The sequence below is a fragment of the Osmerus mordax genome, chromosome 13, assembly GCF_038355195.1.
Source record: "Osmerus mordax isolate fOsmMor3 chromosome 13, fOsmMor3.pri, whole genome shotgun sequence".
Classification (NCBI taxonomy): Eukaryota; Metazoa; Chordata; class Actinopteri; order Osmeriformes; family Osmeridae; genus Osmerus; species Osmerus mordax.
In genome coordinates, this window is record NC_090062.1 from 6,751,249 (window position 1) to 6,766,515 (window position 15,267).

At 44.4% G+C, this 15,267-nt stretch overlaps 5 protein-coding genes across 5 annotated transcripts; 3 read left to right on the forward strand and 2 right to left on the reverse strand.

The window, feature by feature from the left end:
- Window positions 1-10: 10 nt before the first annotated feature.
- si:ch73-314g15.3 (uncharacterized protein LOC368688 homolog) lies at window positions 11-2,608 on the forward strand. Its single transcript, XM_067249003.1, has 12 exons — window positions 11-143; window positions 284-369; window positions 445-563; window positions 649-751; window positions 839-936; window positions 1,047-1,196; window positions 1,293-1,460; window positions 1,564-1,633; window positions 1,719-1,797; window positions 1,923-2,076; window positions 2,189-2,293; window positions 2,373-2,608. The coding sequence occupies exons 1-12, from the start codon at window positions 28-30 to the stop codon at window positions 2,403-2,405; spliced, it is 1,281 nt and encodes a 426-aa protein (XP_067105104.1). The 5' UTR covers window positions 11-27; the 3' UTR covers window positions 2,406-2,608.
- A 34-nt stretch (window positions 2,609-2,642) lies between these two features.
- mtfmt (mitochondrial methionyl-tRNA formyltransferase) lies at window positions 2,643-5,053 on the reverse strand. The gene is made up of 9 exons (XM_067249004.1): window positions 4,672-5,053; window positions 4,367-4,564; window positions 4,073-4,195; window positions 3,802-3,904; window positions 3,611-3,686; window positions 3,435-3,526; window positions 3,265-3,343; window positions 3,108-3,181; window positions 2,643-2,983 (listed from the first exon to the last, which is right to left on the reverse strand). Exons 1-9 carry the CDS (start codon window positions 4,929-4,931, stop codon window positions 2,786-2,788), a joined length of 1,203 nt encoding a protein of 400 aa, XP_067105105.1. The 5' UTR covers window positions 4,932-5,053; the 3' UTR covers window positions 2,643-2,785.
- A 1,110-nt stretch (window positions 5,054-6,163) lies between these two features.
- Window positions 6,164-8,885, forward strand: si:cabz01068815.1 (solute carrier family 51 subunit beta). The gene is made up of 6 exons (XM_067248979.1): window positions 6,164-6,201; window positions 6,891-6,946; window positions 7,074-7,466; window positions 7,639-7,767; window positions 8,230-8,320; window positions 8,458-8,885. Exons 2-6 carry the CDS (start codon window positions 6,907-6,909, stop codon window positions 8,873-8,875), a joined length of 1,071 nt encoding a protein of 356 aa, XP_067105080.1. The 5' UTR covers window positions 6,164-6,201; window positions 6,891-6,906; the 3' UTR covers window positions 8,876-8,885.
- Window positions 8,886-9,210: 325 nt separating this feature from the next.
- rasl12 (RAS-like, family 12) lies at window positions 9,211-12,026 on the reverse strand. Its single transcript, XM_067248980.1, has 5 exons — window positions 11,610-12,026; window positions 11,238-11,294; window positions 11,051-11,124; window positions 10,771-10,961; window positions 9,211-10,159 (listed from the first exon to the last, which is right to left on the reverse strand). Exons 1-5 carry the CDS (start codon window positions 11,713-11,715, stop codon window positions 9,817-9,819), a joined length of 771 nt encoding a protein of 256 aa, XP_067105081.1. The 5' UTR covers window positions 11,716-12,026; the 3' UTR covers window positions 9,211-9,816.
- Window positions 12,027-13,081: 1,055 nt separating this feature from the next.
- Window positions 13,082-15,238, forward strand: kbtbd13a (kelch repeat and BTB domain containing 13a). The gene has a single exon (XM_067249249.1). The coding sequence runs from the start codon at window positions 13,187-13,189 to the stop codon at window positions 14,735-14,737; it is 1,551 nt and encodes a 516-aa protein (XP_067105350.1). The 5' UTR covers window positions 13,082-13,186; the 3' UTR covers window positions 14,738-15,238.
- Window positions 15,239-15,267: the final 29 nt, after the last annotated feature.

A 15,267-nucleotide genomic window follows, 5' to 3' on the forward strand; every position in this document is an offset into this window, starting at 1 on the left:
TTGCGATATAGATATCGATATAGGCGCATGGTTTTAATGGATCACTTTGAAGAGGATTTAGTTGCAGCATTACGAGCAATAGTCAAGGATGGAAATTGGCAATGTGTAGGGGATACATTGAATTTTGAGCAAACATGTACAAAGTAAGTCATTTGCTCACATGCTTTCTACTTGAAGCCCTGTCAGCTGGCTTGGTGACTATTATGTGAATTATTTACGCTTTAAAAAACCTCTGACCTTTGTTGATGTAAACTGGTTAATACACATGTCGACCTTACTTCAGGCTGTATTCTGAAGATGGTGAACACATAGTACTTGTTCATGAAAATGATACATTCTGGGCGATGGATTCCTCCTGCCCTCATGAAGGTAACACAATCATAAGTTTGTTTTGGGTTTGACAACAAACGTACTCATGAGACGTCTAACTGGTGCTTTGATTAGGTGGCCCCCTGGACCTGGGTGATATAGAGGACCTTGGGGATGGAAAGCTAGCTCTGGTCTGCCCCTGGCACCACTTTGACTTCTGTCTGGAGACTGGGGTCTCCACTACTGGGCTGCAGGTAGGAAAAGTGATCTCAAGCAACAGCGTGATTTGGATATTTGAAAATATTTTATGTAACTTAGTATGAAATCTGTATTTTATAGAACCAGGTGTATGATGTCAGAGTGGTGGAAGACAAGGTTTATGTGAACACACAGAACTCCCTGTCCCTGAGCCCCATTCCAGTGGCAAAAACAGCCTCTATAGGTGCAGTATGGCACTGAGCCATCTAAAAAATAAAACAAAACAGTTTGCCAATACAATGTGACTTATCTTTTTTTTTTGTTGTTTCAGGCCAACTGTCACCAGAGAACAACAAGTTATCTCCCTCTGAGGACACGCTGTGTTTCTGGGCAACCAAGATTTTGTGTACTCCTGATCCCAAAGAGAAGGCAAGCGGATTAGTACCATTTCCATCTCAGAATGAAAGACACATGGTCTGGGATGCAGACATGTTTCTCAGACCGTTGATGTATAAATGAGCCCTGTGCTTCTTCTTTAGGTAAGCCTGACACTGGAGGTGCAGGAGCGGTGGTGCTCAGGGGGGATAACGGAGGTGGGCCAGGCCACACCCCCAGCCCAGCCCAGCAGGAAGGACACCCTGACTGTGTTGCAGCCAGGGAAAATCAAACGTGGCAAAGGAGGCACACAGGTCTGTGTGTACGACACACCTCTTTGGCTAACCAGACAGAGATGTCAAAGCACAACGTGACATTGTGCTGAATGCTTCCATCTTGTGTGTGGCCAGGCCAGCAGGATAGCTCTGCTACATTCCCTGGCTAACATAGAGCAGTGGGCCATCGACCTGTCCTGGGATGTCATCGCCAGATTCTCCACAGTTCGACTGGACACTGGACAGCCGCTGCCTCGACAGTTCTTCAGCGATTTTGTCAAAGTGGCTGGGGACGAGGCCAAGGTCAGTGTGACACAACAATTGGTCAGATCACGGACAGGCACAGTAGATAATAGAAAGATTGCCACTTACTGGTCATACAATCAGCATGTGATATGTTCAACAGCATTATCACCTGTTGGAGACGAGGATCACAGAACTTGGGAGTTTCTTTGGAGCTTTGCCTGTACACAACGGTAGGTACAGCGAGGATTTCACTTCATGAGTGTAACATTCAACTTAAGAGCAGGGAGTTGGTTTAACCTTCACTTGTCTCTACAGGACTGTGGCAGTCAGCGACAGATACGTCACATGACCTTCTAGCGAGGCTTGCTATCGTGCACATGGTGCATGAGGCCAGGTAAACAAGCAGACTGGCTTAGATGATTTTTCTCTCACACGTCTTAAAATCTGTGAAATAGAAGCCTGCAGTAATAATCAGAATCATGCGAGGTCTCAGTCTCTCGCTCTCCCTGTCCTCTTCAGGGGGTTAGATGTCCACCCCCAGACTCTGTCCCGCTTCGCTAGCCAGGGTGACACAGGCTCTGTGGATGTTCTGGAGGTGATATACAAAGATGAGATCACTCATGTGGCAGCAGGACTGCGGTGGTTCACTTACATCTGTTCAGAGGAAGGCCGGGTACGATCCCAGAGACACAATACTTATTTCTAGCAGAAAATAAAGGTTTATATTCTGCCGAATACTGTACATATTAGTGGCTAAGCCTACTCTGGCCTTCTGTCCTGTGTAGGATTGCTTGTCGATGTTCCATGACCTGGTGAAGCAGCACTTCAAAGGATACCTGAAACCTCCTTTTAACACAGAGGGCAGGAAGACAGCAGGGATGACTGAGGAGGTACAGCTAAACACCTAGCCTACATTTGTCTGCTTCATTTAAGTTCTTGACCATGTTAAATCAAATCTTTTTTCTTCAGTGGTATGTCCCACTTGTCAAGCCACCAGGTTGACAGTCACCTCACAACCAGCTTGCTGCGAGACACCAACTTTCCTGGGAAAATGCAATCTCCAAGATAAAGCCATCATCTACAGTATAGGTACAATGTTACCAAGAAATGCTAAATAATCTATAAAATATTGCAATGAAGCAAAAGGATGTAAGAAGTACTGTAAAAATGTGTTTATGCAAATAAAATTATTTATATATTTAAGTGCACGTTACAATGGTTTGAGTCTCACTCCTGTAATTTGTGAAGAATGCCACTTTATTACATTCATGTTGATATTCAGTTGTCTTAAAACAGACAGAGAAAGAGAAATTCTTTGCAAAGAATAATATTAACTACATCAAATGAGATGCCATTGTACAATGGTTACTATATTATGAGCCTTAATGGACAGTATGTTGTGTCAATGTGTTCTCTCCTATTGGCTGGAGCTCAGTTCTGTTCTTGTGGCTGACAAACAGGCACTCCTGTGTCTGGTGAGAGGATCTCTTCTGAAAGCTCTGGTGGAGGTAGCCATTGTAGAAGTCTGTTGCAGACAGTCTCTTCTTTAGTATCACTGCCTTGAATCCCACCCAGCCATCCTACACCAGAGCCAAATGAACACTGTCATTCTCTTGGTATCATTTTGAAAGAGCCTTGCCGTGTAGCTGAATTGTTTTAGAATGACAAGTCAGGGTCTAACAAGCAAGCTACTGTACTACATACCTTACAACAGACAGCCAATGTGTCTAATTCTTTCTGGTAGCTGATGCATCCTGGCACTGGCTTCCTTCCTCTCCCTGCAGTCAAAATGAATCCAGTCAGTGTTGGTTTTCAATCGTACAACCCAGAAATGGTCTGATCATAAAACAAAATCGGTTACCTGAAAGAGATATATTGCATGTGCCGACAAAGTCCAACAACTTGACTGTTTTCCCCATCCAAATGGTCCTCAACGGGATCTGATAGGAGAATTGATGGAAATGTGTTACAACAGCAGCGAAATGGATGTTATCCTCTCCGGTATTACACATCAGATTAGTCTGTTCTTACTCGAGATCCAATAGCACGATACAGGCGGTCAATTTGGGCACAGGTCTGCTCCTCCCACACCATCCAGCTCATAGACGAGTTGATTTTAGGTGCTGTGGGAAGCATGACACAAAAGCTCTGAGACATGAATTGTGTTTGGTATGCTTATACATGCTGGGAGACTTCAACATGCTTACCTAATGTTGCACCCTCTTTGTCTTGCTCCCTTTGGTGTAATATTCTCTCAGGAAGGTTCTTCAAAGTCTCCATCAACTGCTCTTACAAAAAAGAGACCTTGCTTTATTATACAAGTCATTTAAGGGTTTGCATGACAGGTTGATACCAGGTCTTGCATGTGCTCCAGTGACAGTAGTGTGATCTCTCTCACCAGGCTAGCTCCCTGGGCAGCCAGGGCTGCTCCTAGCTGGTCAGCAGTGCAGTTCTCAGGGATCTGGTGGAATCCCTGGTGAAGAATGGGACCCACATCAAACCTGCAGCAAACATGTCATGAGTGAATTAGTGATCAGCTAATGTAATCATGTATCACCTCAACTGCCCTTCCTCCTTATATGATGTCCATAGACCTGGCAGACAACAAATCCCCTGTAAAGGACAGGTTCCCATGCTGTGGTGAGAGTGAGAGGACTGGGTCTTTTTACCTTTTGGCTCGTATTTGCATGACAGTGACCCCCGTGACGTTGTCCCCATGCAGGATAGTGTGGAACACCGGGGCTGGGCCTCGCCACCTGGGGAGCAGGCTGGGGTGGACATTCAGGATCCCACTGGAGAACACACAAGCACACATCTAGGATGGGACACACATGCACACATCTAGGATTTAAGACTGGCTCAATGTGAAGATTATTTTCAGGGCAGGCACTCAGTGTCCGACAGCATTTCTGGTGTTTCACTATGATTTTACGACATGTACTGCACACATCAGTGTTGCTCACTATGGAAATTGGTTGATTAGTCTCTCCCGGAGTAGGCAGCCGAAGGACACCACCACTCCAACATCAAACCGCCCCTGGAGATCTCCAAGAGGCCATGTGTGAACCGGGAGACTGTTCACCTCAGCAAACCTCTTCACTGGGACATCATTATCTAGTGTGACAACCTCAAGTGACTCCACAACTCCATCACTGGACTTTCTGTAAAATAAACAAATACCATATTATATAGCACCATATTAGGCAGGGGCCAGGGAGCATTTCTGCATGGAGTTTCTGCTCATTCAAGAGGTCTGTGTTAGTCTTACCTGAACGTGGAGAGCAGTTTTAGGGATTCTACTGCAAAATCATCAGTGCCTAAAAACAATATTCTCCAAGGTGGTCCTGGTGTCGAATCCTTAATGGTGCCAACTGTCAGTGTCTGGTCAGGGATGGGTCCACCACATCTATGTTTGATATGGATTCTTCGATTACACAGTCGGACAGAAACATGTCTCTGTATGCAATAACTGCACATGTTATGGAGTGTCTTCCAACCCATTTGTTTTGCACTGACAGTATTCCACATCTTCACCTACCTAAATGCAATACACTTGATAATTGCAGGAATATCAAATGTCCAATATATTTGAATCGACTACAGGATTAATCCAAATAATGAATCGCTTAGCTGTATTTGGAAAGTCAGGCTACAGCTTCATCTGACACTCCTTCTATGGGCGCCGCCATGTTTCTGTTTTTCTTATCGTGAATTGCACTTCCGGTCCCCTCGAAATAAATTCCGAGTGGAAGCAAGTATTTTAACACATGGTCCGCAGAACCTTAAGTAGTACTTTGTCATACCTGTCAGGCTGTCAGGGTCATAAAACCTCCATGGAACACAGGTTTGACAGCCGTGTGGGCTAATCCACATAGTCTTCCAGAAGTTGGGTAGGTCTCTAACCATTCATAGATGGATCTTCTTTAAAGTTGATTAAATTGGTGACATCATTATTTATCCTGGAGAGGTATCACAACTATGAAAACTTCTGTTTGTCATGGAAAGCTATCCTCAGGCATAGCCTATAACATAATCATTTATCAAAGGGCATTTTATACTGGCATCCATATCATGCCATTTTCAAATCCTGTGATCTCTGTGTATATGTTAAATGACACAAAGGTCATTCACCTCACACTGTAAGCCACAGTTGTTGTAAAGTAATAAATACCTTTATTTTTTTCTTGTTTAAGAACCAAATATTACGACATTTGCTTATGTGCCAGGTGTTTGACCGATGAGTCACTGACTGTTTTTCTGTCATCCCCTTGAAAGGCAGTTACAAGGTTATAGCTAGACTGACTAAACAGTAACTGGTCAAAGACCTTGTTAAATACAGGGCCAGCTGTCCTTACTCTCCCAAATCACACAGTCAAAGCTTGAGCTCTAGTTCATATTTTGAGTTGAAGAGAATAGATAGAAAATGGTATGCAATAGACTTTTCTGGCCTTCAACTGTGCAGCGAATAGGGGCATTTAATGTGAACCATCCATTCAACATTAAATTTGAGAGATTTCATGTTTCATGTATCTCAAAATCGCTTCAAACAATGTAACCCCTCAATTATTTTCAGATGATACCCTAGTTTACAGTCACACTTAAACTTTAGTTAAAACTCATTGCCATCTTAGTCCATTAAGTCTTACAGATTTCTGAATCAAGAGGCAATGAAACCTAATCCCCTCCCACTTGAACTTTGGAAAGCTTTCCTTCCCTGTGGTATATCTTGAACAGGTAGAATCATGCTCTGTGCAGCTTTGCTCCCATGCCAGGCAGTCAGAGAAGGAATTCTACGGAGGTAAGTGAACTCTCCCTGGGATGCAAAATACTGTGGAGTCATAACTGTCATATATAAAAGAAGAAAAGTCTGCGTATATATTAGAACATGGTTTGAAGCTTTGGGTCAAGAACATAATAGGACAACCACAGTTAGTCATCAAAATACATTTATTGTCTATTTTTCAAATGTCAATTTTTTCTGCTTATTATTTATTTATTGCCAATGGTTCCACACCACTTCACAATACCTTATAAGGATGATTCTGGTTGTCAGTGTTTGTAACTGGTTGTTACACGGTAAAAAATACAACATTTAAGATGATATATTTAACATATCTCTACTTTCAAAACAGTGTTAAGTACAAATTCAACTGTTGAACAAATAAGGCAGTGCTTTGGATAAACGTTCCATCTGCAGGACTGGTCTACATTTTTCTGGTGTAACTAATTTGTTACAGACAACCCTCTGGTTTTAAGGAAACAGGGAAAGTAAACAGGGAAAGGAATTGTCTAAAATAACTTGAGATGAATATCCTGCTCAAGCTTAAGCAAATAAGCTCTAATGTGAATCAAATTGTTAATATATTGTAAAACATCTGAGGATGAATTTGGAATGGGATTCTGTATTTCTTTTGGGATTAAGTAATTTAACATGTTACACAAATGAATCCATGTAATGTATATGATTTATGTTATTCCTTAATGCAGATTTAGCCAACCAGACATGATGTACGGTTGGATGGCATTCTGTCTTGTCCTTCCAGGTAATGTTGCGCTCCTAATAATACGTAATCTCAAGCTAATCTTGAGTCATATGGTCATAAGAACATAGAAACTAGTAAAAGCCTGTTGGGTTTGTGCAATATCAAACATGTCCAAATACATTTTCAGGGACAAGCAGCTTCATGATCCACAACACAGTTCACAGCTTGTGCCTTGAAGACTCTAAAACTGGCTGGGTTCAGCTGAAGAAGTGCAGCCTTGACTCAGACCTTCAGCAGTGGGTGTGGAGGGACCCCAATATCCTGCAGAGTGTGGTCACATCCAGGTGCCTGTCAGGCTACCACGCCGATCCTGTCCAGACGGTGCCCTGTGAAGGGGGGGAGGAGGGAGGAGAGAGGGAGGGGTATGGACTCCAGTGGGATTGTGAGGGTAACAGACTGATGAGCCGGAACTTGTCTCTAGAGCTGTCCACAGATGGGAAACGCCTGACTCTGTCACCCCGAAGCAAACAGTCCAAGTGGAGGTCTCTGGATGAAGGGGACATCTGCCAGGAGAGGCTTAGTGAGTCCAACACACAATCAGAGTGACACTCAATTATTGTGTGAATAGAAAACCTTGTATAAACTATGACAAAACATACATATTAATGTGGAAGGTTATCCACCATTTGTGTCCTCCATCTTGTTACAGCAGAGCTGCGACATGTGCATGTGTTTGTATTGGCTCCCCACAGGATCCAAAAGGGCATCCTCCGATGAGAAAGACGAGTTTGAGGTGAGGGAGGGGGGAGAGGAGATGAGCGCAGCCGCCATGACTGAGGAACAGAGAGAGTTTTTAAAATGGTTTTATCGCACGGAGGACCGTAAGTGATGCTGCTGATGTGTTCTGTGCCTGTGGTGCTGAATGTTTTAACACAGAAAAACAGAACCTTTTTAATTTATTTGTTCCCTTCAGTATTTGGAAACACATTTATCAGGACTTTGGATACAGTTGTTCCCTTGTACTTGGTTGACTAGTTTGAGATAGGAGGAACAACTTAACAAGGTCACTACCATACTTGACATACTACTAACGATGCATCCTCATCCCTTCCACCATAAAAGGTTGTGGTAATAAAAGAAGGTTTAGCTCAAATTCACACGGCCATAAAGTTTTATTCCCTAAGTCTTTAAAGAAGTTGTTAAGTGCACACTTGGAGCAAGTTCAAAAGCAGTCTTTGACGTCTCTGAAAGGTCCTGGGCATACAGTCTGTTTTTTAATATTTATTTTACGGATGGGTGATAAGATGTCTTTGTTCAGTAGTGTGTGTCTCTCCTTTTCATAGCAATGACATGGAAGTTGGCGATGCTGGCTCTGTCCTTTGGGGCTCTCCTCCTTGGTTGCCTGCTCCTTGGCATGGGCTCCATGGCTAACAAGTAAGACATCTTAGAATCCTTGGTGGACTACATATGCCCACATGGAACTCGTTGACACACATCCAATTACCCCATTGTTGGTGACGGCTCCATGACGGCTCTCTCTCTCTCTTTCTCTCTCTCTCTTCACCACACAGGAACAGGAAGAAGATAGCCAAGTATAAGGCTGCAGCTTCTCTGGCTCAGAGGCCAGAGGGTGAAGAACTCCAGGTCCTCACTACAGTCACAGAGATCAATGCCACCCATAGCACCCCCACTCAGGTCAGGACACTGTCAGAGAGTGTGGTGCAGCAAATCCAACCGCAACAAGACAGCGGGGACACAGACAGGCTCAAACCTGGAGAGATCATGGTGACCTGGAAGAACGGAGACGTCTCCAATCTGTACCCTGAACCTGCAGCAGAGCTGGAGGAGGAGGAGGAGGAAAGACAAGAGGTGGAGACAGAAGTGGTGGAAACTGAGGAGGTGGAGAAGAAGGAGGAGGAGGTAGAGATGGAGGTGGAAGAGGAGGAGGCAGAGGCAGCAGTGTTGATGGGGGAGAAAGAAGGCCAGTGATGGAATTATGGACGAGAGGAAGAAAAAGAAAAGCAAAACTGTACTGAGACCCATTAGATAACTCCAGAGTAGAGGACAACATTCTGGAAAGAGAGACGGTGATATTTAAAAATGTTTAAAACGTACTCTAATAACAACATGATAAAGGCTAGGACAGTTTACTTGCTTGAAAATCCTTGAACAGTAAAATTGTATGCGAGTTGTATTAAAACTCTTGTGATGTATAATAAGCACTCAAATAAGTGCTTCTGAAGAATACGTTTTAATTTGGTTTGTTTAAGTCTGTTAAACATTTTATATATATGGTTTGTGTATTTATCACTGCTTGATAGCATCCCTTCATATCTGTTTTTACAAAACAGAAATAAAGTATAAAGTGATCATGTCTGTCCTTTTCCTTTTAGTACTTCAGTAACATGCAGTACATGGACACACCAAAAAGTGCACAAGCATTTTCACAAAGATCAAAAAAGGTTTTGTGAAAGTTCAGTTTTGCATGTAGTTACCCTAATACACCATCAGAGGGCACCATCAGATCAAAAATTCAAAGTGAAATTACAACATGACATTTTAAAATTCATAGTTAGTGTCGGCCAGTAAGGCACATGGGAACATTGGCTGTGGGGAGCCAATACAAACATTCATTATGACACAATCATTGTAAGTCCAGTATAAAGAATTCTGTCTGAGAAGTATGTAGCATGGTTGCTGGTCCTGTTCACTGAAAGGTCACTGTAGCTTTGGTCCACATCCAGTGACCCTGGCAATGACATCACTGATCAAGGTTGTATACTGTATAAATCACACAAAAATGTGTCCTGCAGTCTGCTCTGTATGTTCATGCAGTTGTTGCTTGTTTCGCATCCCAATTCATGCCAATCCGTCAACACCTTACATCATTCTCCTCTCCCTGAAGGAAAATGGTTATTCTGCTCCATCCATTAGAATATCTTGAACCCTTTGAGCAGGGTGAGTGTGGGAGCCCTGCGTTTGCTCTGGGCTCTGGAGGACTTCACTGTGACCAGCTTGGCAGTGGTGGGGGCTGGTAGCTCCGTGTAGCGGGGGCTGGTGAAAGAGGCGGCCGAGGAGAGGCTCACCAGGGGCTTGTCCTCGCTGATGTACAGAGGTCGTAACGGGGAGCTTCGCTCGCCCTCCCGCCTGGCCTCCTTCACCGCCTCGTGGAAGACCCTCTGCACCGAGAGGAAGTCCAGACAAGCAGACACCTCGAAGAACAAGCAACCGAAACGAGACGCCAGGGCCGAGCCATCGGACTGACTCACCTGCCTGGTTGAGGAAAGGGAAAAGGTTAGAGGATGAGAAGGACGGAGAGGGAGAGAGAGAGAATGTGACCTTTGAGTTGTGAAGAACACATCTATCATTTTAGAGAATGGTCATTCTCTTCAAATGTACACATTTCATCCCCTTGTGAAAAGAACAATTAATTGTGATTGGGACTATATGACTGAACTTACAACTAAAAGGTTAATCGAAACCAAAAGACATCTCAACAAAATAATGGAAAATGGTTTCTTCATGAATGGTGAACGCAGCACGCATGTGTGTATGCCAACTTTAAACAAAGCCAAGTTTAAACAATATCATACACCATCAAGAGAAATAATCAACCTCAAATCCTGCTATTCATCCCCTCTGCTTGACATCCTCCACTAAACATTAGTCTGCTGAATAAACAGCAGCAAAGACGCAGCAGTCCCAGCTTGCTTCACGATCTGCAGAAATAAAGCAGCAACGTGCCCTGACGCATGCTCTCCACCTCCCATGTTTTGGTTGTGATGTTGATGAGACTCTGCACCGCTAGAGATCCAGACCTCCTCACAGCCCCCTGTGTGGTCGCCCTTCAAACAGCACTGAGAGCTCCAGGAGGCCCCACTCACCTGTATCTCTCCATATCCAGCTTGTTTCCCAGCAGGATGACGGGGGTGTCAGGCTGGAGGGCTTTAGTGTGCAGGGTGACGGCCTGCAGGTACTGCTGGCATCCCTCGAAGCTCAGTCTGTTGTCTATGCTGTAGACCACCAGGAAGGCGTTGGCCCAGGTGAGGTAGCGCTCACAGTTCACAGGACCAGCCTACAGAGAGGTAGACAGCATGGCGGATCACTCAGCCTGGTCTGCAACTGAGAGATCATGAGCTGTGTGTAAAACGTGTTTGTTCATACCTGGTCAGCGGTATCCATCACTTTCACCACCACTGGCTGTTGGTCTACAATCTCCTCAGTGGAATAGGTATCCTCTAGGAAGTCAGACAAAAGAAAACACGTTCTTCAGGAAATGTCCAGACAGGAACTGAAACCAAGAGGATATGTCATCGTTGTTGTTTTCATTATGAAGACAGAAAATTGTTACCGAGATTGGGGTCGTATTCACTGATGAAGCGCTTTGTGAGAAACTTCACAGTCAACGCTGCAAAGCAGAAAAACACATCCTGTTTAGATTGAGGCTTACATTACATGTCTGTCAAACTGTCTTTAAATCTGGGGTCTACATTTGGAGCATGAGAAACAACCCGACATAAACACTCCCATGATATATCAGGATATTTGGTGTCAGATTTCTGTAATAACAAACCACTCAAAACTGTAGAATACAAACACAATTATTATCCAGCTATGCCAAATAGGACTCAGGCAAACATTTATTTATCAATAATGTTATTATGTAATGGGAGGATATTGCTTTTTTTAAATATTAACTTGGCAGAGAAGAACCTGAACAAACCTGACTTTCCAGACCCCATCACTCCAAGAACCACCACGTTACACTCAGGTTGACCCCGCTCAGGAACAGCGGCAAAATTGCAAGTCCTTGACTTCCCAAACATCATCCTTGTTGACGGAATTACAAGAACCTCCTTAATTTGGTCAAGGAAAGTACTAAAAAGTGTACTACTTGTAGTGATCTATCGTTCATAATAATATTACAAATAGCTACGACCTCGATTGCAAATATAGTGAGAAAATGTGTCCAGTTTATCAATACATTTCTATAGTATCTTGATTTCTCTAAATTTCCGTCTTGAAACAACGGAGTCGTATTTGCATGTCAAATTCCTTTCAACTGATCAAAGTCCATGTTGAAGAAAATATCCCAAATAGTTTCTGGAAGACTTGTAAATGTCCCGTGTTGGCTGATCGTGCGAGAAGTGATATGCACGACCGAAGGAAGGACCATGCAGGCGTGGACTTGAGAAATCGAGGAAAATTAGAAGAAGAATGTTTCTGCTTACGTACATGATTGAATGGGTATCTCCTTTTATGGAGACTGGCGTAAGGTCAACACACAATGGCCAGATTTTTCTGTGTGGGTTAATAATTGGATCAAGGCTAGTTAATATTTTTACACTTGGCAAGATGAGAGCAATTCTATACACATACAGTACCTGTGCAGTTGTGTAAATAACTAAAAGTTTTAACTTAATGAAACTCCCAATATGATTGTATGATTAAAAAAAAATGCTGTGATTTTAAACACTGGAGATGAGCTGGTCCTGATTGTGTCAAGATGTTACCCACGAACCACAAGTTGTTTACTGCATTGCCATAATCCCACAGTTTACCTGGTGGCCATACTCTTGATATAACTAGTCAATCTTCAGTGAGGATCAGATATTCGATTATGTGAAGCTGGTTGATTACAGTAGCTGTCTGATACTGGCATGTCCAAAGACTCATAACACAAAGAATTTAATAAGTCAGTTTCACTGTACTTTGTTTTAGTACTTTAAATGCAAAAACCCTGCAAGTAGACTGGGCCCAAGAATTGCAGAGCACTGTCACAAAATACCGCGCAGTAAACAAGGACACCAAAATGGCATTGTCTCTATAACAACCTCAGGGAACAATCTATTGTTGTAGTTGAACTTTTACAACTGCTCTCAAGGACAAGCCCTGGCATTTTCCACTGGCACAAAACTGTCAGCCATAGACAAAGAGCCATAAATCAGCAGCATAACTGAGATGTACCCCATTCACACAGCCACAGCCGTGTTCCCTTTCATCAGCTCAACACTGTTCTCCCTCTGCCGGCTGAGTGTCATGATCACAATGTATTAGAAGTGCCACACGTCCCCTGGCTATGTATAGACACGGCTATTCTTGTAGCTGTGAAGAGAAATACAAATACAGTGGGTAGCCAGTCAAGTACATCTGTTCTGGACAGTGACGGTTCAGTTGGGCTGCTTCTCCGCCCTGACTGGAAGGAATGCCTTGACTAAACGGTTTTCGTATGGACATGAGGTACTCCGATTGTTGTCGTTATTTCCTCAGTGTCATTTTTCCATTTGGCTTCTGGCGGGAATGAAAATCAATAGCGGTGTGATGATGGAGCCTAGCAGCTGCCTGGGCTCAGGGGCTGATGGTGAGGAGCCAGGGGCTGATGGTGAGGAGCCAGCCCCGTCCAAGCCTCCCCAGCCTGCCGGGATGGACATCCTCAAAGTCAGAGTAGATGAGACGGTTTTTGTGGTGGACAAATCCCTCGTCACTCAACACTGTGAGTACTTCCGAGCCCTTTTCCAGTCAGGAATGCGTGAATGCCAGCAGGAGGAGATCCACCTGAGGGAGCTGGGGGCGGGGGGGTTTCTGATGGCCCTGCGCGTCCTGAGTGGGGAGAGGCCCATGCTCAGCGGAGACGAGATCGTCGAGGCCATCGAGTGTGCCTCTTTCCTCCAGGTGGACTCCCTCACTAAACACCTCATAAATATCCTCAACTCTGACAACTGTGTGCTCATGTACCACACGGCGGCTACCTACGGGCAGCGGCAGCTCTCCCACAGTGCTGCTCTGTTTATCAGAGACATGGACTCTGAACTGAGAGAAGAACTGGGCGCCTTGCCAAGAGAGCTGGTGGAATACATTGAGTCCCTCAGTCCCGGCAGATACATGGTGGTCTGCACCCATTCCCCTACCATCGAGCTGCTGCAGGACTCCCAGAGGACGGTCTGCTTCCTGGACGAAGAGGAGAGAGACTGGAAAGTCTTGACTCAGTTACCCATGAATGCCAGCACAACCATGGCAGGCGTGACTGTCTTAGACAACAAACTGTACATTGTCGGAGGAGTGCATGACGTCAGCAAGAAAGTAGTAGACACTGGCTACTGCTACAGCCCGGAAAGTGACTCCTGGTCTCTGATCCCAAGCCCCCAGCAGCCCCGTTACAACTTCACTCTGATTGGACACGAGGGCTACCTTTATGCCCTGGGGGGGGAGTTTGAAAGGAAAGCCATGGCATCTGTGGAGCGGTACAGCATCTCTACAGGAACCTGGAGTTTTGCCTCAGACCTCCCCTGCCCTGTGGCCTCTGTGGTCTCAACCAAGGCCATGAGTAGGATCTTCATCAGCCTGTGGAAGTCTAAAGGTGCCACAGAGATCCAGGAGTATCTGCCTGAACAGGACCGGTGGGTGGTGGAAACCACTCTGGTCCGCCACCAGAGCTACGGTCACTGTATGGTAGCCCACAGGGACAATCTGTACGTGATGCGTAATGGGCCAGGCGAAGACTTCCTGCTGTGTGTGATGGACTGTTATAATCTCACTACTGGCCAGTGGACGGCCATGCCAGGCCAGTATGGGAATAGTAAAGGGGCCCTATTCACAGCCGTGGTCATAGGGGACTCTGTTTTCACCCTCAACCGCAAGGTGACCACAGAGTACTCCATAGAGGAACACAGGTGGAGAATGAAAAGGGAGATGACTGGCTTTGGGAGGATTGGATCCATGTACACATTCCTCTTGAGGATGCCAAATGCCCAGCACCGCATTTTAGGAAACTCTCACGCTTTGATTGATGGTCTAAGTTTTGGGACCCGTATTAATCACAGACCCAGGTCCTCTTTACAATGTTTGGACTAATTCCTTATCAATAGATTTCTTCATATGATGTCTCTACACCTAGTAGGCGAAGAGAAGTGAATGTTGTCACCTTAATTTGCATTGGAAAGTGCAGTACAACCAGTGAAGCTGTATCAAGTTTGATCATGCATACAGTATTTCAAAGTACTCTTTCCATGGAAACTAAGAAATGGTTTGTAATGTTCTTAAATATTTTTCCTGTTTTCACAACAAACAGGCTCTTTATGGCCCTAAGGTCCCAGTGGTATCACTGCTAGGACTCAAGGTTACATAGGGCCAGAATAGTTTTCACAGCAAGCCAACACTGCTGTAATGAGGGTATGTTTGCAGCTGTGTTTAGAAATATCTCCCTAGATGGACACGTTTTGAAATCTAATGGGATAACCTGTGTAAGTAATACATCATTCATTCGATAGATAACGCAAATACTTGGCCCCTGGCAAAAAAGATTGGAAGTGGAAGAATGGTATGTTATGAAGCAATAAAATATCATTAAAATCACATTTTCTTAAAGGTGAAGAATGTAATTA